At 44.5% G+C, this 24,617-nt stretch overlaps 6 protein-coding genes across 6 annotated transcripts; 4 read left to right on the top strand and 2 right to left on the bottom strand.

Moving 5' to 3' along the window:
- Positions 1-626: 626 nt before the first annotated feature.
- PAAG_08192 (hypothetical protein) lies at positions 627-2,551 on the top strand (the record flags this gene model as incomplete). The annotated part of the gene is made up of 2 exons (XM_002789892.2): positions 627-726; positions 831-2,551. 2 exons carry the CDS (start codon positions 627-629, stop codon positions 2,549-2,551), a joined length of 1,821 nt encoding a protein of 606 aa, XP_002789938.1.
- A 1,308-nt stretch (positions 2,552-3,859) lies between these two features.
- Positions 3,860-5,191, top strand: PAAG_08193 (hypothetical protein; the record flags this gene model as incomplete). Its single annotated transcript, XM_002789893.2, has 5 exons — positions 3,860-4,097; positions 4,160-4,263; positions 4,416-4,496; positions 4,584-4,624; positions 4,828-5,191. 5 exons carry the CDS (start codon positions 3,860-3,862, stop codon positions 5,189-5,191), a joined length of 828 nt encoding a protein of 275 aa, XP_002789939.2.
- Positions 5,192-6,422: 1,231 nt separating this feature from the next.
- Positions 6,423-7,694, bottom strand: PAAG_08194 (hypothetical protein; the record flags this gene model as incomplete). The annotated part of the gene is made up of 3 exons (XM_015846445.1): positions 6,423-6,519; positions 6,848-7,010; positions 7,643-7,694. The coding sequence occupies 3 exons, from the start codon at positions 7,692-7,694 to the stop codon at positions 6,423-6,425; spliced, it is 312 nt and encodes a 103-aa protein (XP_015701109.1).
- Positions 7,695-14,467: 6,773 nt separating this feature from the next.
- Positions 14,468-14,951, bottom strand: PAAG_12513 (hypothetical protein; the record flags this gene model as incomplete). Its single annotated transcript, XM_015847992.1, has 2 exons — positions 14,468-14,649; positions 14,882-14,951. 2 exons carry the CDS (start codon positions 14,949-14,951, stop codon positions 14,468-14,470), a joined length of 252 nt encoding a protein of 83 aa, XP_015702395.1.
- Positions 14,952-15,727: 776 nt separating this feature from the next.
- On the top strand, positions 15,728-19,836 carry PAAG_08196 (hypothetical protein; the record flags this gene model as incomplete). The annotated part of the gene is made up of 11 exons (XM_002789896.2): positions 15,728-15,806; positions 16,117-17,685; positions 17,787-17,874; positions 18,009-18,121; positions 18,240-18,287; positions 18,768-18,799; positions 18,978-19,066; positions 19,262-19,297; positions 19,364-19,417; positions 19,539-19,675; positions 19,775-19,836. The coding sequence occupies 11 exons, from the start codon at positions 15,728-15,730 to the stop codon at positions 19,834-19,836; spliced, it is 2,307 nt and encodes a 768-aa protein (XP_002789942.2).
- Positions 19,837-21,378: 1,542 nt separating this feature from the next.
- On the top strand, positions 21,379-22,911 carry PAAG_08197 (C3HC zinc finger domain-containing protein; the record flags this gene model as incomplete). The annotated part of the gene is made up of 3 exons (XM_002789897.1): positions 21,379-21,922; positions 21,997-22,080; positions 22,154-22,911. The coding sequence occupies 3 exons, from the start codon at positions 21,379-21,381 to the stop codon at positions 22,909-22,911; spliced, it is 1,386 nt and encodes a 461-aa protein (XP_002789943.1).
- Positions 22,912-24,617: the final 1,706 nt, after the last annotated feature.

Consider the following 24,617-nt stretch of genomic DNA (forward strand, 5'->3'; position numbering starts at 1 on the left):
TTCTTAATTATATCCTACACCCCCCCCCCCCCCCCGCCCCGTGGGTCCTACAACTACAAAGCAAAATAATTCTAATTTCTGGTTCTACTTTCCGCTCGCTCTTCTCTCAGATGTTCATTCGGTGAATGTTTCTTTTTGCCTTGTTGTCGTTTTGATCAAATTCCCCTTCGCCACAATTCCGAATCTACTCTCCGCCCTACCGAGTTTATCACTACTTTTCCACGAACAATTCCCGAGCGTCCAACACCCATATTTTTTTCACACTGGTATTTATACATATATATAGGCTTGTTCTGCTCTTCTGCATTTCAGAACATTCTGGCCCTCCTCTCTCAATCTACATTTCATCTACCAATCTACTCCCAATCCCTTCGTTTTCGCATTTGATACTTCGGAGGACAGTGAAGAGATTTTGCCCCAAGAGAGGAAGAACGCAGAGAGGGATTTCTTGAATGAAAGGAAAGACTACACGGAAAGAACTGCAGTGGAATATTGAGGGGAAAAATTTTCGAATTAGGATTGTTGCACCGGAAGAGAAACACAGGTGAACAGGAATATTAGGGATTACAACGAGGAGGGAGGATATATTTCGACACAGAACGGAGACCACACGCTACACACCAATTATGCCTTCGCGATTAACAGCTGCTGTTCTGTCGGTAGACGCGGGTAAGATGCATGAGGTGGATACAAGAAATGCAGAGTCTCTGCATGGAATGTGGATGGGTGAGTCCTTAAAAGCCTTTCCCCTCCCCAACACCTTCTCCAATTGTGCGCTGGGGAGATAGGCGACATGCCCAATATAATTCACTAATCGTCCATGGTATTAGTGTTTTCCAAATGTGCGGATTTTATGGAAGAAGGACGGCGACTGGAAAATCTAAGTTGGAGACTATGGACCAGGGAGACCTTTTGCGTCGAACCACTCCAACAGGAAGCCACGCAACTAGAGATCCGAAGCTTACGGTGTGGATCCCGGGAGATCCCAGAACTGTCGTCGAGCGTGGAATCCGCGGAGTCGGACGAGGCGGAACAGATAGAGACTCACATCAAACCCTCTCAGGCTCTTGACGTAAAGCCAGCCATTATTGAAGATGATTCTGCATTGAGCATTAGTCGAGGGAAGGAAAAGCACATTACTTCGTTGGGATTGGAAAGAATGGTATACAATATCAAGGAGAAGAAGTGTTTGGAACCGCTGTCGCTACCTAACACCCCATCTCAACGTGGGGTTACTGCTACAACTCCTGTTGCGGTTGATCTTACACCCGGTCCTTCTATGCCCGCCCCTACCCCCATCGCAAGAGAACCACAACAAGTCCTCCCTCACCAATCATCAGATTCGTGCTCTACGGCTGCTCTCGGTGGCCTGGAGAGTGACCACACCTCTCCCGTGGGATCAGATACAAGTCTCTCCTCGTCTGGGCGTGTGGAGTCAACAGGTATCGATGAGTCTACAAGAATCGTTCGCGGGTTTTCTCCATCTCAAATTTCCTCCTCCTACCGGTCACGTCCTCAAATTTCTTCAAGCCCCACGTCATCGAATACAAGTGTTCCGGTAGCATCCTCACCGCTCAAAAAGGCGGGCGGAATGTTTACCCTTGGCGGCTCGTCAGGTGAGGACGAGAGCTCGTTTGAGGATCGCATGACAGAAAAACCTCAACGAAGCTCACTGTCAGATGGCCTTCAGCAGACTGGCTCCTCCATGAAGATGGCCTTGATCAAGAATTCCATGGAATCTGCACCTGTAAGAGCAATTAGTGAAGGCTCTGATGATGAAGATGCCATCGAGACGGATGATGACGATGAAGAGATTTCAGAGAGCGCCATAGAAGATGATGATGATTCTTCAGAGTGGGAAGACTCGGTTACTGAAAGCGGTAGATCGAGCGTCGACGAAAAGGAACTCTTCCAGCGCGTTGACTCGCGGCCTAATCTTGTCTCGAGACGATCACTACTGACCATGATGATCCATCAACCGCAACGTACGATGAACGGACAGCTCGCTGGCAAGTCAACGTGTCCCGCTGGATCCCGATCAACACCTGCCCTCCAGCAATCTCATCTGGCATCCCCCAATGAAGATTCCGCCCCTGGATCAATAGAAGATGATGAAAATACTCTCACTATGAAAGGGCCCGATGTACCCAGGTCAAAACCCATCATCGTCAAATCAATGCCCACCCACCAAATACCACACTCACCACGAACGACGCGGAGGAACATGCTTGCGACCGAGTTGACAGAGTCGCTACGGCGCCATCTGCTCTGGGAACGACAGCAAAAGACCACACCGGGTTTTAAACGCAGGCATACTGCGTATGATATGGGAAATTTACAGGACTTCCCCGGGTCCAAGAATAACAACAGTAACGCGAACATGGATGTGAACGTTAACTTGACCAATATGAACGGAGTACAGACAGCGCAGAGGTATGCGCAAAATATCTCGAGCAACTCCGGTTCTAGGGACAAGGAGACATCTAAGAATAGTTCGTGGAATCATTACTTCGACTACGGACCGTGGGAATATCATGTAAAGGGCTGGTGATGTTACGATTATCTTTCTGTCTTAACTCTGCCGTCCCGTCCTCCTTTTCCTCCAACATTGTCGCCTTTCTTTTTAGTTTTGATACCCAACCGTTCGACTCTAGACAGACTCCCTTTTCTTCATGTGCTGTATCTTACAACCTGCATCTTTTTCATAACCATGAAACCATACACACGCTATTCCTTCCTCCTCCTTATTATTACTACTTCCTATTCTCTCCATCAAACGCGACGTCCCAAAATCAAGAAAGCCTCAACAATCAAAGCAAGAAAAGGAACATTGCTCGCGCGAAGAAGGTTGTTTTGTGTCTGCTGAACTTTTGGTCCCCTTTTACTCTTCCTAACTCCCCATTCATCAAATTGATCTATCAAAAATCCCCCACCTCCAGGTTACAAGAAAGGAGAGAGCCTGTGTGAGAGGAAATATTTCGGAATCAAAAATTTGCATGTAGCGCCCGGCGCATTAATGTTTCGGTTTTGCCCCTTTAATTGTTTACTCATTCAAGCTTTCTTTTCTCCTTTTCTTTTTTTTTACAATTCTTCTTTTCTTCAGGTTAATCCTGTAACTGTTTTTTCCCCCTTAGTTTGCATGTGCTAGTTCTAACCGCTTGGACGACGACAAGCGCGAAAAGTCTTTTTTCTTTTTTTTTCCTTTTCTTTTCCCATGGGAGATTGTTATGGTTTCATAATATCTGTGGAATCTGGGGTCATCTGAGCAAGTGTGATTGCTTTCTCTCATTCTAACAATCGTGTTTGTTTTCGTTTTCAAAACAGATCCGTGGTCATGTATTGTGTATAGTATTAGTATCCGGCCAGTTTCAATAGCGACAAGCATAGGTACATTTCTTTTTTAACCTACCTCTCTAGGTAAAAAGAATTCGATATATTCTGACGGAGTCAATGATCCCTCATTTTTTTACTCAGAACCAACTTTTCTACGGCAATTTCATTCATGGTAATACGTAACTGTTGTAGGACTTTTTGACAAGGCCAAATCTTCTGCACTCACCAGCAGATGGCTAACTTATTAGATGTAACTTATTAATCTTTCCCCAGATGCTGCTATGGTTACAGCTAAATTCCGCCATACTACCCGCGCGTATGCGCAGCACCACCTACGAAGCTAGGCCCCTAGGTTGGTATGTCACATTATATATGTAACTAAATTACTCCGTATGAACATGCATTTTAACTAGTACTGGTTCTGCTCAAAATCGCAATGGCCGTGTGGGCATGATGAAGTCATACCATCTCGGGAAACAACAGTTGACAGAGCATGTCAAATGTCAAATGCTTTCCATCTTCCAGCATGCAGCGGAAGATAACGAACGCATATAGCTGCGGTGGCAAGATGGCGGAACTGAAAAGACAACGCATCGCTCAGGTGGATGGGGGTGCTGACCTTGAAAGCCGGGCAGAAACACACAATAGTTACGGCACGCACGACTCGGACACGACTCGGACACTCGACACGACACTTGCTCGTTCGACATGTCGACCTGACCAGCAGCAAACGCCGGCTGAACTGGAGCAGGGAGGGATGATGAGTTGGCAAGTTTTTTTCCCTTTTCTTTCCGGGGTTGCCTTGTGCGGAGTAGTTATGAGATAGTAGTCCCTGGTATTATTGTTTCATGGATGTTGAGTGATGGGGCGCGGAAAAGAGGAGATCGGATCAGGCTCTGGCTTGCTATTCACGACTCACGAGGTCTCGAGGTTCGTCAAAAGATCGTTGTGATAGGCTGGAGGATATGACTCTTTTTACCCTCTTTCGATCTCTTATTCTTTTCTTCTTCTATCCTTTTTTCTTCTGCTTGTCACGCGTGTACGCGGATCTATCATTCTATCATTATTCTATCTTTTCCTAGCCTAATTACCAAAGAGAAGAAGTCGAAGTAAGGGGGCGTGAAAACAAAACCTTAGCCAGGAAACTCTGTGATAATAAACGGGTAACTTCACGATCTCATTGTTCAATTCAACCATTCATTTTTTTGTTTGTTTCATTTACTTGTTTGCTCTATTGAGCTCATTGACAGCATCCATGGATAGCGTATCCAGAAACTACGTATTCGAAGAGGTATTCGGACAAGATTATTTGTTATGTACAACAGTTTTAACTACCCATGCGGTGGAGAAACCAACCAGATGAACGTAAGGGGCAAACCATGTTAAAAAGGAACCATGATAACGACTATTTTTTTGTTTGCGAATGGAAACGCGACTGCGATGATCTACCTTGCATGTTCATTGTCTTCCTTCTGGCCTTACTACTCCGTACAGGACACGCTCTGCAACCTGTGCCATCCCTCCCCTCCGTACTATGTACCTGGTTGAAAGACCCTGGCTGTTCTGGTATCATCCTGGTTCCACGTCTTTCTACGATGTCGAGATCGCCTTCTGGAAGGCGATTAAATTCCTTTTAGCTTTTCTTTACCCTCCCTCCAACTTCCTTGCGGTCGCAGGGACTGTTGGTACCTTGGCTGTCAAGACCCTTCGGAATGAAGCTGAAACTCTGCCCAGGGTTTATCCCAGCCAGCTGCAACAGGATCAATTATGTGTAGTAGCACTGCGTTTGCTACCATTTGAAGCCATTTTGGCTCATCCTCCTCTTCTTTTTCCCTCCAAGGCGCTTCGTCCGCGATGATGCGTTTTAATTAAACCCAATACCAACCAGCCAGCAGCCAACATATGTCTTTCCCCCGCGGTGGTATGCATGTGTATGTTTCAATACGCATCTCGCCTGGGTGGGCCCCTTACTTCCATAGAAGGCTAACTACATACTCCGGGGAGAGAAACGCGGGGTTGAGGGGGCCTTAATAAAGAAGACATTCTTTGATCTTCTCTGGACCCTGCATTTGACTTGCTTTTTGTTCGTGACCCTACGCGCCCACGTGCAGTCGTGTACGGCGTGCGTACGAACATACGATCAGCGACAGTGATGGAAGATTGAATGAAAGAATACATGAGCATCCCTGTGCGGCAGCCTGAGATTGAGATTGACCCCCTTTTTTGTTTTATGTGTATGCACTGTGCATACGTCTATTCATCTACAGAGCATATATGGAGGCATATGTTGCACTGAAAAAATGCTAATACCCGGTTGCAGATGATACTGTCAAATGCAGATGCAAAAAATCTGTAAATAATATTTTCTCATACATCCGGGGGGGCGTATTTGCTGTTTTCGATTCTAGCCTAATCTCAAACCCCGGGTTAGGTTGTTGCTTTGTTTCTTCTATGCGCGGGTATATGAGCAATATCTAGCACCCGCAGTTATGGGATGCTAACATATAATTAACTACGGAGTAGCCGAGTCATATCTAAACCGTATCCCATATGCATTGTCATATGCTGTGCTACATTGAGATGCGTTCGTAACTCCATGAACCTCTGTTGGTTTCGTCTGTCGGAGAGCTCCGTCCATATCCCCACTTCTTCTGTTAATGCTATTCCCCACTGACTGTCATCTGATCTAGATAGACGGGCTGAGCATTATTCAGCCATGTGCTGGGAAATTTCTTTTCATACATTCCCTTTGGGAAATGAGATCGGGAGTTTTGAATCTGTTATCAGTGCAAAAGAAAAAGACAGGTTACATCGCCCTATTGTCCCGTTTCATACCTTTCAGAGTCAAGCAGTCAAGAAAATCGAACTAAGCGGCATTGACTGATAACCCGTCGGAAGTCCTTAGGTATTTCCACTTCTATAGTAAAACCGAGTCTACTCTTTTGGGGGGGGGTGGGGGGGGGTGGGGGGGACCCCCAAATTTCTCCCACTCCCACCATGCCCTCCAGAGCCCGTAAACTAGCTAATTCCCAACCTAAACTGAAGCCGAATGCTTAACATCCCACCCCGAAGAGGCACTTAATTACTTCTTATCCATACGGAGTAATCGAGGCCTGCCAAGTGTGGCCAATCTCTCTTCCGTTTGCTCCAACATGTGTGCAGTGTTTGCTGCTGCTGCTGCTGCTGCTGAAATCAATATCGTAATTACTCCATTTCAAATTGGGTTTGATAACTAGTTACTGAAGAGAGTGGGCGGATCCCTCTGATGTCTTCATCCTTTCACAATTAATTACAAGGTTGGGACTGAAGCAGCCTCCCATGTATTCTCAGCTGACCAGAGGAGGTGGTATTTCCCTAAATATCTCAAAAAGATGCTCCATGAAATGTAAAAAACGGTTACTCATTCATACATCATCTCGATATATCGTCATAGGTATTAATTCCTTTATATTACGTATCCGTATATTACTCCATACCGATTTTTTGGCGTTTCATGACCTGTATATTCTCTTACCCTGCACGAAAAAATTCCGGAGACATAGTTACGACAACAGGTCTCCGGCTCTCCTCCTCTTCCCCGGATTCCGAGCAAGAGGTTTGTTTGCTGAGAAAGTCTCCGCCCCTTATGCCGCCGAAGGGGTAGCGCACCAGGACAACAGCCACCTTGTTTGAAGGGGCTACAATTCGTCGTCAAATAAGGAAATACATACATAGACAATTGGAAGGTGACGATATAGGAAAATACAAAACATGGGTTACGCGGGTAAACGGACTTCCCCAAGGTACCAGGTACATTTTACGGCTGTTCACGGTCAATACCAGGATCACACACCCTGCACTGGCAATTGTTTAATCACGTCATCGTTAGCCGCCGGGGGAATGTGACAATGTATGTTCCTGATTGCAAGAATTGTTACTGTCTGAAGAATCAATTCAAATCATTCGTTGGTCTTTTCTTTTCTTTAAATATATATATATATATATATAATTCTCGGTTCTCTTGCAACTATAATTTATTCATGTATGATGCTACCCTCATCCGTTCGCATGAAGGCTGTAGAGTCATCACGCAATATTTGGAACTAGATGAAGGGCGAGAAGCCGAGGCCGTTAACAGTAACTGACTAACTAATTATTCGAAGGGGATGTTGTTAGTGGATACTGCGGCTGCCCTAATCATGTGCCTCCCCATATAACTCTATGTAGTTTACAGTTCGGCTAGCTGACTAGGTTATCCTCCATGAGAGGAACAACTCAATTAATAAGCAGGGCGCAAATGGCAAATAGGGGCGCGGTAAAGGAAACCTACGCATCCTTCGCGGAGGGTGTAGAATTGAGTTGGATGGCTGTGTATTCTCCATAATTCAGTGATCTATGGGTAAGTTATCTCACCATATGAAATATGATGATTTTTCTATTTTTGAACGGTTTTCTTTTGCCCCTCATCACGTACAGACAAAGCCTCAGCTTGATTGAACTCAAAAACTTACTATGTGCATTTTTCTCGTTTCTCTTCAACTGTTTTATTGGTTAAAGCTGTTGATGTCATGGGACGTTATGATTTTTTCTTTGTTGAAAGCGGAAAAGTGAGGGAAAAGAAAGGTTGTATACCTTTTCTTTCTGTCCCTATGATCACCAAATTGCGGCGGTAAATATCAAAATAGAATTGTCCCGTTTGTACTGCGGAAAGTTTCAATACAGACCGGCATATTTTCTCGGTTGTCTTTGTTTTGGCATCTAACTCTTCACGTTGTTTTATTCGCCTCCTTTTTCCAGTCGCGTATCTGATTTAATTCAGCGTAACTAACTAATAATGTGTTGGGTCTAGAGATTGGTTTTCCTTCATGCTGTATTGCAGAGCTCAGTCCCGTCCCGCAATGGCTTCGGACACACGTTCTCGGGGTTGAAGGAATCAACGATGACCATGCAAATGTTTGCGGCTCCGCTTTTAGACACTTAATTCTAATATTTAACGCTGTCATGACAGTACATAGCTTTCATACGGCCCTGAAAAACATGATTTTGGATGGAATGGGTCTGGGCCGTGATATCTCACCCAGGCACTGTGCTACAATGGCTGGTGTGAATGAGTGTTCATACGCAGGTACAGTATACATTTGCATTTCGGTACTCCGTACAGTATATCTTAATTACGTTTGTACTCAGGCATGGGTACACATCAATTGACAAGGTATGGTATTATTGTTTGATTGTCATGAGAGATTGATTTCCTGCTTCTCCTCTCTATTCCATCAGGTCTTAACTCAGGCCCAGGTTTTTATCTTATTGCATTCAAAGGGCGAGGGTGTTGTTTAGCAAGGATAACAAGGATAAATGATATTCAATTCGCCCTCTGTACGGAGCAGCTGTCAGCTGAGCAGTTTGCTACCTTTGAGATCTTCAGCCATCTCTCTTCGGCCAGCTAGTTTTGTATGCAAATCGTTGACAACTTGGCATCATCGTCATATTGTCGCTCTTTCATTTTGCTTCTCATTTTTTCTCCAAATTCCATCTCTATATGTGGATGACCAAGATCTAGGCTTTTCGGTGAAGTCGCCTGTCTCAAGTCACTTTTCTTTAGGCTGATGTTTTCTTTGTTTTGCATTTCCCCCTTGAATACCCTCACCTTTCCTCTTCTTAGCCTCACAAAGTGTGGCAAATAGGACCTGGGAGGCGGGGGCGATCATTGATCTACGATTTTATCAGGTACGGGCCTTCGGCATGCTGTATCATTCAGTGTCATGTGTGACCAGCTTGATTTCCATTTTTCGCCTGAATTTTAAGCGGTGGTTTGTTCTAGACATCGATTCCCTGCTTTTGCAAAGTCTTGCTCCTATCGATGCGTTACTTTTACCATTTTGCTCTTGAATAACTCGTTTCTCATTTCCTCGGATTTTCGTTTCCGAGGTTAGATCTCCCTGAAGAACTTGCTTGCAGTAGTGGCGTAGACAAGGTCGCTAGCTAAGCTAGTGACCTATCACTGTTGCTGAAATTCTTAAATTTGAGCGTTATCAACTTGGCTTGCTTCCGCAGATTATGGGAGTTCTGATTTGCTGACTTGTCTCGCCCACCTTCAAATCCGTCCAGGTTTTTATAATGTGCCCTGATTTTCAATTATTGGTCTTTGTATGTTGTTCCAAAATATGATCCAGATACCTCCTATCTACGCAACTCCGACCTGTTCGGAATGGTGGAAGCAGTTTTGAAACAAGAGAAGCTAACCAAATCGATGGCGAAATACTGGGCCATGTTCATACATTTCCAGTCTTTCAGTCAGTTCAATGTTGAATCGAGTTATCATATGCCATTTACTCCTCAGCCGCAAGGCTATCAAACGAGATAAACAGCTTTTCAGCTCCTCTTATCTCTTCAATTGAAAAACTGCTTTCACATGGCCTTCGTATTGAAATTCTTACCCCTGTTTCTGCCAACCTTTCATCATCAATACGAGATCATGTCCTACGAAAACCAGGATATATAGTCATATGGTGAAACGCTGATTCTAGACGTCAGAACGAGACACAAGATGATAAATGAGGGGGAAAAGGGGGTTCCAGTGTGCTACACAGATTCAACGTATTTGCATCTTGTGTTCTTTATTTCTGGTGTCGGCCTTTCGGCTATTGTTTGCTTCACTAGTTGGCTGTCCCGACTAAGTTGGGCCAGTCGAATGTAAAAACTAGATCTCGCGGAGAGTTGCAAGTTAGAGGGTGCTTCAGTGTTGGTCAAGCGTATTTATTGGGTATTATTTTCACTATCACGATGAAATTATGTTTAAAAATGCATCAGATATTGTGTAGGTGCATATGGGAAATACGTAAGGTGATGCAATTCTTTACCACGTGGCAGAGAAGGAATAGACAAGGCTATTCCCCTCCGGATACGAAAGGAATCACCATAGGCACGAGATCCAGTTTAGAGGGGCTGTTTGACGCACAGGACATGGGGGCTGGGGCTGTTCTCTGCCGGTAGCTAATATAGATTACAAATAGAGATAACAGATAGAAGAGAGAGTAAAAGATACATTACATCCTTTCATAGACGTGCAGTTTTTTGAAAGGAATTGTTGAAAATGCTAATACGAAATGCAAGAAACAGTATGAATTCCACAGGTATTAGGTGCTTGCACAAAAAATGCAGGAACTTGATAGGTATTAGCGCATCCCCGGAAACGATATAGCACAACGTGAGACAGAAGGCTGGATTTCATTCCTCGCCTAGGAACAGGAAAACGATGTAATCAACTAGGTCTAAGGAGTCCTGTGCAAAACTCCCTCGGTACCTCGATATCAGGGTACGTTGGTATTTACGAGGTATAATCTCCTCGAGTTACCCCTCTCCTTTCCCTGATACTATCTTTAGTCGATTTCTCTATAATGAAAAACAGATACATTAGATTCTCGGCAATTGAGTCGAGATGATGCGGTGGCTGCCTTAGCCCAACGCCCAGCTTAACCTTAGGTATGATCGCCTTCGTTAGGCCGGTTGCCAAGGGGGATCACTCTTCCTGGTAGTGATTAGAAATGAACATGAGAACTGGTTGGGCAAATTCAACTTTCTCTCAACCTTTTGATCCAACTAGGGTGTTGCTAAGTAAGAATACTGTTAGAGTGCATTATCCGTTATTTGATGCAGCCTAGTTACTTTATTTTGGTGGTTGCCAGCTGCCCGCTATTGATGAAACCGTTGTTTTGCCTGCTCAGTTCCAGATCTTCAATTCCCTGCCTATAACCTCAAATGTCCCATGCCTATATGAAACACATCATCCCTTACTCAACATCTCCAATTGCGTCTCAGATACGGACTGCCGAGATGTCTGAAAAAAAAATAAAAATAAAAATAAAAATAAAAATCACGGAAACTTTTCACGGCTTGCTTCTGATTTTAATGGAATGAAGATGCCCGGCATAAAGCATCCTCCGGTACCTGGGAACGGATCTGATGTGTGCCCTGCATTTTACTCATGCTATATGGTTGGATTTCTCGACCGATGGCAAAGAAAAAAAAGGGGAAGGAAACATATTTCCAACATATTTTCAAGCTCCTTGGCTAGCTAACTACTCCGTAAAAAGGATAGATAAAAGAAAAGTCGGCTTGTTGGATCTAGACCTCCCAACGACCGATAACGCCATGTGGTATCCTTGTTGGCATCTTTTCAAATTATTCGGTTTGATGAGGTTGGGCCTTATGTGGCGTTGCCAGCTGGCGGTTGTGAAGGATGGTGTAGTGTGTTTGGTGATGGGGAGTTCTTTTATTCCTTGATATATTTTGCATCTTTTGCATCTTTTGCATTCCTTTGCGTTTGTTGATTTTCTTCCGTTCCTGGTTGATCATCTGAAGAGGAAAATTTTTAGAGTTTTATCCCCCGTTTCCGCTTGAATATTTTGACGTATCTCCAAAAAAACACAAAAAGCGGAGTGATCTGCAACCTGAGGCAGCTCGGATTTCATGTGACATATTTCCCCTCCTTTCTTCAAGGTTGAGGTTGTTCATGGGGATTAATTTACATTAACTACTGCGGAGACAGAGTTTTATATCAAGCTCTTCACTCGCTTTGGATCCAATAATAATAATAATAATAATAATAATAATAATAATAATATAAGAGAATATCTCGAGAGTAGAGTATAGTAGTATACTGAGATGTTGTCAGAATGGAAGACATTTTGAGACCAAGTGATGTCACGATTTTTCGCCTTCCATGCGCATGATTCACATAATACCACTTAATTGCTTATGAAATTCGAGGTTGATAAACCTGGGTTACTATCTCTGATCTTGATTTGAAAAGCATAAGATTTTTGTGCAGTGGGAGGTATGCTTCTCTCACTGAACTTGCTCCTTTCTCTTGTCTGTGAATGTGTGAATAAGTGTATGTAGAGTTACCTTCATGTCATGAAGCTTTGAGATCCCAAGTGTCAGTTGAGACTTCAGGTTTTCATCTCAAGGACATCATCATCTGCCAATTCTTACCTAGGTAGATTCATATGTCATCTGCTATAGGCCTTTGGCAATGCATGAAAATTGGCGAGACGCGCAATCATCATACTGTTCTATTAGTACAGAAACTTGGTAGATTCGGTTACTCATACACAATAGGTAGACTGGTTAACAAGTAGGGCACCAAACTAGCAGGTTAGTCTGAGAATTCATGTTCTGAGAAAGGGTTAACTCTGACTATACATGAATTATTATATGTCGGATTCAAATGTATAAAAATAGATGATAACTAACCAGGATGTAACTTCATTTTTGCTTACAATATTACTCGTCGGTTACGTACAGTTCATAGAGCTCCCTTTTACGCTGTTGGGTGAGAGTGAGGCGTAGCCCTTACCTCCTCAAAAAACGAATTCGCATTCGAGCACAGAAAGCTATTTGGTTAAATTAGCAGTGAGGGGGGTGGGGATTTTCTGTTTTGGTCTCCGTCCTTTCTGTCGTGGTACGGAGAACATGGTTAAAAAAGGGTTTAGAGACGCAATTGGAAACATGGTTTTGTAAGATGACAGCTTGCTATAAGATGTTTTTTCTAGAAGCTGTTGATGTATTTCCAGATGAAACAGCAGAACAAGCTGTTAACTACCTATAGTTAATACCTGCCCTATGGAAAATGGAGAAGAAGTGCAAAGGGTGAATAGGTGTCGACATTTAACTATCCATTACTCATACGTAAACCTATAGTGATGAAGTGACTCCTGCTCTTGAAACTTACACATTATTTACTAAGTATAGTGAGGTACCTGTTTTTAATACAGAGCTGTATCACGCAAGGACTGTAATCAACTTTACATACCGAGTTACCTTGGAATCAACCTCTCCTTAAAAGGTATCTTTTCATTAATTGAGGTTTTTAACTACTCTGTAACCTTTCCAATACCCGGCTGCGTCTACTGTTGGCAGCGATCAGGGATCTTTAACAAAAATCCTCTCTCAAAAGCTCACTGCGACACAGCATCTCAAAAGAGGTCTGCATCTTATTATCCTGCCGCTAATCCAGATAATCCAGATGATCCGAATCAAGGAGTCGAAATATCCTGCGTCTCCCGTACCCCGCTGTCCGCCTTGAATGAGTTTTGTCCTACTTTGCGGCCTGGGAAACCCTTGAGAGACGTGCTCTTTCTCGACATACAATCACCAGGGCAATTCTAGAGACCTAGTTATTTTTCTATTCTCGGCATATGGTCATGGCAATCAAACTGGTTAACTATACAAGTTATACCTCCACCTGTTTGAGGAGGGATGACAAGCAATCAAGATGTTAGAGGAGTGAGCTAATGGTCCCCTCTTCTGGCTTCTTCACCGCTTCGAAGAATAATGACTCAGACATGCAATGATGTGTTGGACCTCTGTAATTCCCCGCAATGCCTGTCGGACTCCACCGATTTAAGGGAAGGGGAATGACATATGTGCAGGGAGGAGGGAATATATATATATAAGGGCTGCTGATAATCGTCACAATCTTGTTTTGTCGGGTCGGGTCCTTGTTCTGACAGCCGATGATGGTTTCGTTGCTTGTGAAGATTAAGAGCAATGTTTTTCGTTTCACAACAGCAGAGGTTGGTTATTTTTGGTTCCTCTGGAACAATTTTGGAGGAGTGATGACTCTGCTGCATCTGTGGAGAACTCCCGTATTGCTGGGGACAAGGTTAGTCGGGAGTTTCAGCCGCTGGGAGCTGGCTGGTGTAAATAAGGGGGGGTTTCTTTAAAAGGGGACAGAAAGAAGTCATTGTCTGTTCTTTTTGCGCCAACAAGACCCACACTATGTGGAGAGCGAGTGGCGTATTCTGGAAATACGAGTAAGAATGAATAATCTGGAGAAACTACGGAGTAACTACGGAGTAACTAGGTAGTTAATGTAGAGAGTACTTAGGTTGAATCAACCTCGGTATCAATACATAAAATAAGACCCGTTTGACAACAGCCCTTTTAGCACATAAGGGGATGAATGGGATGAGTGGGATGACACGCTCTCCAATTATACCCTCTGTGCTGCGCTCTCTGCTTGCACCGCTCCTTGGGCTGTAGCCTGCCGAGTCTTCTACCGCCTATCGGGGTTGCGCATGGTAACTAACTAGTAAGTTGGTATCATTCCAGGCGGGCGTGGGATTTGGCGTGTTCACGTGGTTGACTGGTCTCATCGAGCAGCTTCCCTCTTCTCGCCCTTCGCCTTTTCGCCGCTGGGTCCCGACCGCCTGGCATCATCATCATCATCATCATCATCAGCAGCAGCAGCAGCAGCAACAGCAGCAGCAACAGCCCCCAGCTGGCATCCCCCTAGCTGTCTCTTGCGTTGGCCCTTCGCTGTTCGGCCGCTGGCTAGTCACCGGACTTGTCTGCAGGGCCACCGCCAACGCGCCCCAGGGCCGCTGTTCGTTGATTTGTTTGCTCCCAACAAATTACAGACCCCTCCTCCAGTCACCGAGTGAATGTTCCTGGCCACGGAGGCGCTGCGGACTCTACTGGACTGGGCTCTATCTATTGTTGTTGGCTTTTGATGTTGGCTGTCCTTGCTTGCAGGATAGGCAATTGATGATCCGGCTGAAATCACGAGGAGATCGTGGTCTCTGGATAATCAGCCACGATTTAGTTGCATCGTCGCTGTCTGTGCGAGTTTCCATTGCTCTCGTTCGTCGATTATTAGACAAGAGTCGCATTTGCAAGGCAGATCGGCGGCCTCTACTGCACGGCATATATCCCCACTGCTGCATGTCCTCAACTTGTACTGCGTTGAGACACTCGGCGCCTAGCAGACGGATCTCGATCACCAAGGTAGGTCATTCGAGCGAAAACAACGGCTAGAAAAGAAAGCCAGCATGAGGATAAATCGGATGGCGAAGAAGAGCTGTCTGAGTTGGCGATTTTGATGGCACATCCCCTTCGCGTTTTCTTATCTCTTTACCCTGTTATTAGTTAGTTACCCGCCCGCCTTGCCAATATTTTCTGGCCACCCCACCAACCACCCCCCCCGAACAAGCTTGCAGTTACATGCTTGTCCTTTGACATCTAAACGGGCCGTTGTGGCTGGATGGATACTCCCGCCTATAGCATGCCGGACTTGATACACACCCCTCCCTTTCATCATTCATTCCAAGGTTATTTAATATTGATTTAAATTTAACCTTCTTTGGAGAACACACGCCCCCTTATCTGCATTTGATGGCCAAATACAATGCAAGGCTAGGCGCTCTTTTCCTCTTTCCTCTCTTTCCACCCCACCCAGTCACTCTGTGCTCTCTCTGCGCTGGTTGGGTCCCTGCGGTTTGATGCACTCTTTCACTGTCGCCCATCTCGGCATAACCTGGGTCACACGCTCACTTGGTACTCTTTTTTTAGCATAGGACAACCGCCTCCCGTGAGCGCTGCGTTGGCAAGCGTTCAGCCTCATCTCACCCAGATGGATACACGACCGCCTACAGCCAGCGGTCTCCCAGATCGCAAATCGGCCAGGTGCCGGTTCTTTGGGTCTAGAAATGGTATGTCCATTGACTGTTTCTTGCGTGATTTCTTGATGTTGATTGATTGACTTGACTCTGTACTTTGCTGTACCCTCCTCCCTATCATGTCTCATTACAATACCCAGTTCGTTTTTCTATTACATCGTTTTGGAATTTCATGATACCTGCTTGCTGACAGTACTTATTCACTTACATTACTTAACTGTCACCATTTTCCTCTTCCCACCCCACCCCCCGGTTTGGTTTTTCGTTTCCTCATTCTATTGTTGATGTCTTGACTTTCTCTTTACTCCACCGCCTTTTGTTTTTCAATGCTGACATCAGGAAGGGTGTCGGGCTGGCAACGATTGCCCTTATGCTCATGTTGTACCATCTGCTGGCCCTGTGGCCGCTTCGTTAGAACGCTTAACATCTTCTGTACAGGTCAATGATCCACGGCCAAGCACCCAGCAGATTAATGAAACTATGCCGTTCGTGGGAAGAAATGAGGATGAATCAACTTCATCCTCAGCTCAAACGTTCAGTTCCCGGCCCCAGCGTACCACGGACACCTTGTCCCAACCTGTGCAGCGGCCAATCCCGCGTGCTCAGCTTGAGAACCCTAGAGAGTTCCAGATAAACCAAATTAGGCGTCGTTTTCATCCGGAAGAGCGATCTAATGGAGAGGGAACGCATCTGATGTTTGAGATGCATCCGTCGGATCCAGATTTCACTTTTAGCTTGAACAGCTTGACATGTGCAATGCATGTTCCTCTGGGATACCCATCTCAAGGGACGCCGTCCCTGGATATTTTGAACAAAGACATAGATGCGAAGTACAAGATGCTTATTCAGCAAGAGTTCGAAAACATTACCAAGACTCGTATTTCGGACACTCTCCTAACATGGATGAATGTCCTGGACAGATCGCTGACAAAAGTATTCTTTACACCGCATCCAAGGGCTGGGCCGGCACCACCTTGTCCTTCGTACAAAGGACAGGGTTCATCTTTTTCTCTGAATAACCAAGAGACAACAATGATCCAAGAGAAGGAGAAGGCTCGCCAACGTCGAAAGAGAGAGATCACACAGCTTACTTCTCGCCTGGGCAGGGTGCCTCTGTTTTCAGAATCTGCGGATGGTGTCTCCTTTACCATCCCAGTTAATCCGCTTAAGCCACAGTTACTTCCCCCGTCTCTTAAGTCCGTTAAAAAGATTGATATGACTGTCCCATTGTTATACCCGCTAGAACCTTGTCACATCAAGTTTCCTGACATTGATGACAACTCAGCCAGAGCAACGGAGGCATCGTTTGAGAAGCATGTCATAGGTAACCCAGGCGCGAGCTTGACATCGCATATTAACTACCTGTCCACAATGCTACATTCTCTAGCAACACAGCCAGTTGAAGATACTGTTACATCTTTAACCCTGAATGATAAATACGAAACTGAAATAGGAACGCCGTCATCCTCGACTTTGCCTCCTGACCAATCTCATCTCACAGAGGCAAGCACTACGATAGATGTTCCTGATCGGCCCCATATTCAGGTCATTCCTAGGCCACCTGAATGGATATTGCCCAAACAAGGTGACGAGTTTGATAGTGATAGTGATGAATCTGATTACTCTGAACAAGAAGAAAGTGTTACTGATGAAGATAATGATGAAAATGGTGGTGTCAGTGTTCCACCAATGCTGCCGCTTCCTACGGGGCGGGATGTGGCGTTGTCATTTCCATCAATGGAACTTCTGGGAATTGAACTTCTCGAGTTGAAAACCCTACATTTAACGCTCAAGTGTGAGCGGTGCAAGGAGTTTGTGGACATTAAAAACATTAAAATTGGAGAAGATGGGTTGAGTGTTCCTCCAAAAAGGGTCGAGTCATGCAAGAAGTGCGGTAACAATATTAGTATCGGTAAGTCCAAGACCTTGGGGAAAAGGCTGCTTGTGACTCTCCTATGGCGATTAAGAAGTGTTGCCTAAGTCTTTGTTAACTCCTGGAATTTGACTAACTAGGCTTTCGCCGCGAGTTAATGCACCCCAGCTCTAACCGTGCGGGGTATCTTGATCTTGAGGGATGTCTTGTCGTTGAACTGCTTCCTAGGTATGTACATACTGTACCAGCCCCCCGTTAGACATATTAAAGAATCAAGCCGCAGCTCGACACGTCACGATATATACAACCATCTTGGGACGACAATAGAGTTTGCCATTGCTCACAGTTATTTTGATTTGTAGTAATTTTATGCCGACATGCTCCGAATGCTCGACCACCTATCCCGCACCAGGAATTGTTGCAGTTCGTGGAGATGATGCGTCGGCAATATGTCGTGGATGTCACCATAAGATGAGTATGTTTATATACGAGCAAGAAAAAGGTTTCCGACAATACGGGATTTAAATCCGTGTCTTCCCTAGATATCAGATATCAGGGCGACAAGCAATGTTGACAACCTCTTTTTTCTACAGGGTTCAAAATTCCCGAGGTCAAATTCTTGCTTGTGAGCGCTGGAGCAGGTAAGTTGACAGTTATAATTTGTCAGATGGTAATGCTTTTTCACTCTCGATTTTATTTTGCATAAATAATGCTTGGTTCCGAAAACAATATCTTTGTGCGAGTGTGGCTGTCCCTTGCACAACTACCCATCTTTCGGCATTTGGCGAGAATAGCTGGGATGATATTCTAATATCAGGTCCTCCTGTTTATTCTCTTTCGTGTCACGTTTTGCTTGGACTATTCACTTCTCTCCTATTTTGTACATTTTGCATCTGATGTCGGACTTGACTTACAGAGTTCACATTGTCTCTTTTTCCTAGTTTCAGCTCAACCTCGGGATCACAGCCTTGAATTTATTCGGGTGCATGCATGGGGTCTACGTAATTTGAGTGAATTTCCATGATTCCCCCCTTTTCTTTTCTTCTTCCTTTGTTGCCATGGGCGTCATAATGCTCATGAGGGACTACATTTGGGCTAACTGGTCGTTCAATTTGTACCAGGTACCTCTCAGACTCATGTCCGGATGAGAAAGGTTGTAGTTCTTTTCAAAAACTCCCTTCAGGCCGTTTTAGGTTTTTCAAATCCATCGATAAGTTGTGTTTAGATCTCCGCCATAATTGGAATCGATGTCCTTTTCTGGCATACTCTTATTTACACGGTCATATTAAGTTCCTGTCACTTTACTAACATGAGTTTTGTTATTTTTAAAGCCGAAAGAGAAGCTGGGGATTGTTGCTGGACAGGAGTTACCCTGTCGTGGCCGATGTTCCCATTATGGGAAGAGTTATCGATGGTTTAGGTATGTGGATAACCATCCGGATTTTACCCTGTACACGATGCAAGCCCATGATTACCCAGCGCAGCATGGTTTCTACCGAGCATGCTTTTACGCCGCTACGTCCTTGATGTCTAGAACCCCCAGCACCTTAATTAGACAGCCATTTTCGTCTTAACGCATTAAAGGATTTGAAAGGCTAATAATTGTTGTCCATAGGTTTTCCTGTTGTCTCAAGGTTTTTCCATGCGATAGGTAAGTGACAAATTCTTTTTGAAAAGGACTTGGCCGGAAGACAATAGAGCTAACATACACTCATAGATGTCATGATGCCGCCTCTGATCATCCAAACGAGCACGCCAACCGTATGATATGGTAAGCTGAACTTCTACAATTTCCATGCTTCATCTTCATATATATATATACCAACCAATTCCTATATGATGCGCTCCGCATGGCGTTTTCAATTGACTTACCTACTTTTCTCTCTGTGTAGCGGATTCTGCTCCCGCGAACAAACATACCATCCTGAGAGCTGTGGCATCTGTCACTCCACTCTCATCGGCAAGGCTGGCAGTGGCTTCTGGGAAGGGGGTAAAGGGACGAGAGATAAGACGAAGATGAGTAGGAAAGGTGTGTATATGCGTATATTTCGTCTCCTTCTTTTGATGAAAAGATTGTTTATATCCTCTTTTTGCATCTATCCATGTTTCCCCTCGCTGACTGCAACAGATCCGAGGAAATATAAACGAAGGGGTGGGACAACGCCGGGGACTTCTGCGCAGAAAAAGTGAAGTATGTAGGGCCAAACGGATAGGACACGTATATATTATTCCGTATATGAATTCCACGATGTGTATGTGTATAGGAACCATTACCATGTATATATTATTAGTTTATTTTGACTATAAGTTTAGACGACTTCGATTCTTTCTCAAATTCAATATGAATTACGCTTCACATTCCGCAGAAACTGACACATTTCCATTGCTGCTCTAGTTCGCATGTTATGGTTATTAGGACGTTATATTTGGATTTGACCTTTCGAAATATATTGTTCCTGATCTTAATTTTACATAGTTAGCCTATCATACGTGAGAAGCAACTGCGAGAAATATTTGTCATTTCAGTGAGTATTGTTTGGGAAAGGGAAGAGAGATAACCGCATCTTCTGAGGTAGAGGAGGGGTGTTCCTGATCGAATATGAATCCGGGTAGTCAGACTTACGGAAAGGATGAAAAGCACGCATGAGCTTTCAAGCAGCACTGCGCTTCTAAATTTCATGGGGACAGAGGGGGCAAAAAAAGGGAGAAGTAGCAGAAGGAAAAGATTTGAAATGGGATGAAAGCCCAGCCTATCTACAACTGACTGACTTCATGGACTCCCCTGAGGTTTTTTTCCCAGCTATTCCTTATTCCATAGTTTAAAATAAATTAAAGAGACATTGTTTTGCAACCAGTAGTATGCAATTTTCAAGCATCTCAAGGCGAAAATGTGAGGGGTAGTTATATCTGGAATGACATGGTTTCATATCTGTCGATGACATGCAAATCAGTTGTAACATAGCAGCAAGCAGCGCTCATTACATCCATGGATGTCAAATTGAGAGAGACTTCAAAGAAATCCCATTCAGCATAGCACATCCAATAAGTTAAACATGTTGCGAAGTTTAATTCTATGCCAGGACTCTGTTGCTTGTCTCTTGAAGCTCTCAGGGGTAGTCCATATATAAATGACAGTCGCCACTCGGAGAACCAAGATGATTGATTTATGACGCAAAGGATAAAAGTGACTGAATTGGCATGTAGGTAGTTAGTTATATTAGCATAACATTTTGGCATTGCATTATACAAATTTCATGCAAGCTGGGGCCAGTTGAATGCATGTTGAATTAGAGATTGAAGTTGTCAAGAAGATCTCCGAAGGTGTTTTGAGGTTGGAATTTTATCTCAAGTTCCTCAGATAATGATACTTAATCGTTTTGCAATTCAAAATTCAACTTTTGAGATCTAGCACAAAATAAGAGAAATCAATTAAAGCCTTTGGTTGAACTGCCTTTCTATCTTCATCATTCTATGAAGTATTTTCTTTAAAAAAAACACGACCCTTTTCTTGCCGACAAATAATGAGATGAAATCTCCTTTTTTAGAGATATTTCTTCTTGAAAGCCTTTTTTCTCATAGAATTGACGTAAATAACTGTCAGGGGTCGAAGTCACCTGACGCTAAGACAAGAACGGGCTGGAAATGGAATCTCCGCGGTCCACGATGACTTATCTCAACAGGTGGTGATATTGATGGCTTTTGAAACAGCTCATATTAGATATCGCCGGCAAAATGTCTTATGCACTGGCTACGAAGAAGCGCAAATTCCACAGGGTCCTCGATTCGTTATCCGGTGCCAACGCTCAGAAACCTCCCCATGCAGATTCTTCAGTTTCAACAACAAATGACAATGTCCCGCCAACAGCACCGTTGTCCGCCGAAATAAAATATCCAACTATCAAAAAGGTACGGCTGGCGTCGTCGAGCTCCGTACCTGACTCAGAAAATATGATCGTCAGGAAGTCCGTGTCTAATATATCCAGACATTTGTCGCCGTCATCATCGCTGTCGCAACATCGGCCAAACTTCGTCCCTTGGGATCGGGAGCGGTTTCTCGAGCGGCTTGAAACGTTCCGTAGGGTTGATCGGTGGTCTCCAAAGCCAGCGCCTATAAATGAGGTTCAATGGGCTAAGCGTGGGTGGTCTTGCGTGGATGTTATGAGGGTGGAGTGTGTTGGCGGCTGTGGCTGTTCTGTTGTTGTGAAACTGCCGGAGGATGTGGATGTGGATGGGGACGAAGATGATGATGATAAGTTTATAGAGCGGAGGGAAGTTCGTACGTGTTTCCCCGTCCCCCATACACCGTTAGATTTCCCACTACATGAACTTTCACTGAACTACCTACAATAGAGGCTAGACTGGTGGAGGAATATTCTAAACGGATAACAGATGGCCACGCAGAACGGTGTCCATGGCGGAAAAGTGGTTGTGATGGTGAGTTTTTTTGCCCTTAAATGAAGGAAGGAAAGACATTCAACTCAAGATATACTAACCATTTTGCATTTAGACACTATCCAACGGTTAACACTTACGAACCCAGAGACTGCTGTAAAGAGCTTACAGAAGCGCTACATGAATCTTATCTTCCTTGAATCGAAATTGCCTCCCATGGAAAATATCGCAAAGCCAGACGGACTAGATATGGATGATATTGCCAAGATGTTGCCTCCTACTTTTCTAAGTTCTACCCAGCAGGATGAAACTGGGGAAACTACCCAAGCCCGACCCGAACAGCCCGCCGATGCGCAAGGTAACCAAGACGGAGGATTACCTCAGGTTAGAGATAAGATCAGTACGGTAGCGCTTGTACTTGCAATTTTTGGATGGGATGCGTCGGATGAGGCTGGTGCTGATTTGGCAAGCTGCAGAGCCTGCTTTCGTCGACTTGGACTGTGGATGTATAAGCCAAAGGAAGACGGGAGTATACCTGTGTACGACAAGCTAGATGTTGTCAGTGAACATATGGATTACTGCCCATGGATCAATTCGAAAACGCAGAGTGGAGGCCGGAAACCTGTCTTTCATGGGCCCAGCGGGAAACCTCAGAGTGGTTGGGAAATCGTAGACCAGGCGATCAAGACGATGCATCGTCGACGAACGAGATGCGACGCCCCATCGACTGGCCAGGGTACCCATTCTAACCCTGAGCCAGCGAACGTTGACGATGAAGGTGAATCGCGGCAACTGCGGGACAGAGAGTGGTGGGCTAAATTGCGGAGAGTGAGACAGTCTCTTCTAGTGAAGGGACCTAAAAAGCCGAAGTAGAATAAGCTGCTGGGTATTGAAGAATTTATACCGCCATTACGGTGTTATTTTGGTTATTTTGGTTTTTTTTTTTTTTTTTTTTTTTTTTTTTTTTTTTTTTGATATTCTAAGTGAGATTCGCGTTACGCATATTTATTTGATGATTCTGATTTATTCCCAGACATGTATCCTATACCAATCTTGTTTAATTAGCATTTAGCATTTACATTCCAATTGAATTGTCATCATCCTTTGTGTTGTTTCAAGTTGTTTGTCCTCCCTTGTTCTTTCCTTTTTAACAAAATCACCGTATAGTAATTAGATAAATTTTAACCAGAAATATCTACGCTCAATAACCCCTCATTAAATTGGATTAAATTACACTAGGCTCACGGCATCTTATTCTTGTATGCCTGAGCGTCCCGCAATTGCTGCATCTCTGTGGTGCTCGTATGCGTGGTCTAGATTCTGCTGGCGGAGGCGCGGGGGGTTGAAGGACAGAGAGTCCAGCAAACAGACTCAGCATGTGAAATAACTAGATCCTGAACTTCCTCTCTAGTTAAACCTCCTTCTTGTTGGATTCTGCGGGTAGACCTCTTGCGTTTTTGCTTCTCTTTCTCATTTGCAGCAAGTATATCCTGATATTGCTTCTTCATAATAATAGTGTTGACAATTCCGTATTCACAGGCCTTGATAATTTTATCTAGACCTTTCACCAACCCCCTGGTGGGGGCTCCCAACGCCTGGTACCATCAGATTCTTGATCTTATTCCACTGCTTATGCAATTGCCGTGGGTTATAACGTGTTTGTAGGATCCAGGATGACTGAGAGTCGCTAGATGGACTTCCTGTGGGGGTAGGGGTTCGAGGTTGAATATCCAACTGCTGGATGACCTGGTAAAGTTCAAATGGTGCTATTCCAGTAGCTGCAAAGCCACTTTGAATGTTCTGAACCTTGAAAGCTTCCATATGTGCTTTAGGATAAGCATCTAAAAAATCTGCCTTGTTGATGGTATTGAACCCAAGCCGCATTCACTGTTCAACTAGACCCCCGTACACTCACTTTAAAACTGCAAAAACACTCACATCTAATGGCTGCAAGAGATGTGACGGAGGTGCTGGCATGCAGAGAGGAATAAACCTATCCCCCTTGCAAATATGGTCAAATTCTGGGGTAAGATGACCGCCGTGCCAGTCCAAAATAAGGAGGTGGGTCCCAATCCTGCGTGGATTTGCAGCAGGAATAAACAGTTTAGTAAGTCATTTAAGTCCTATCTCATCTGTAGTTCAGTCATTGGGACTAACATCAAGCCTCCAGCCATCAGGAAGCCTGTCAAACCAGCCTTCCTGTAGATTCTGACCCTTGAGAATCACATACGAGGGTAGGGCCCAGCCTGACGCGTTGACTGCCTCAATCACAGTCACACATTCTCGATGTCCTGGTTGTAGAAGCTTTGCCCGGCCGTAGCGCTCAGCTCTGGTAATGACCTTGATAGTTGCACAGGGCCCCATTGCAAATCCAGTCTCGTCAAAGTTGTAGATATCTTCAGCTTGAACCTCATGCTCAGCAATTGCATCCCCCAGAGTCTTAAACCAATCCTGAATAACTTTTATATTCTCGCAATTTTGCTCGCTCATGATTATAGCATCTGGAATAGCAGCATTGAAGCTCCATACGTCATTTAATCAGCTTATAGACCCAGTTCTTGCCAACGCGGGGAGGGGTA

The sequence above is a fragment of the Paracoccidioides lutzii genome (assembly GCF_000150705.2).
Source record: "Paracoccidioides lutzii Pb01 unplaced genomic scaffold supercont2.30, whole genome shotgun sequence".
NCBI classification, from domain to species: domain Eukaryota; kingdom Fungi; phylum Ascomycota; class Eurotiomycetes; order Onygenales; family Ajellomycetaceae; genus Paracoccidioides; species Paracoccidioides lutzii.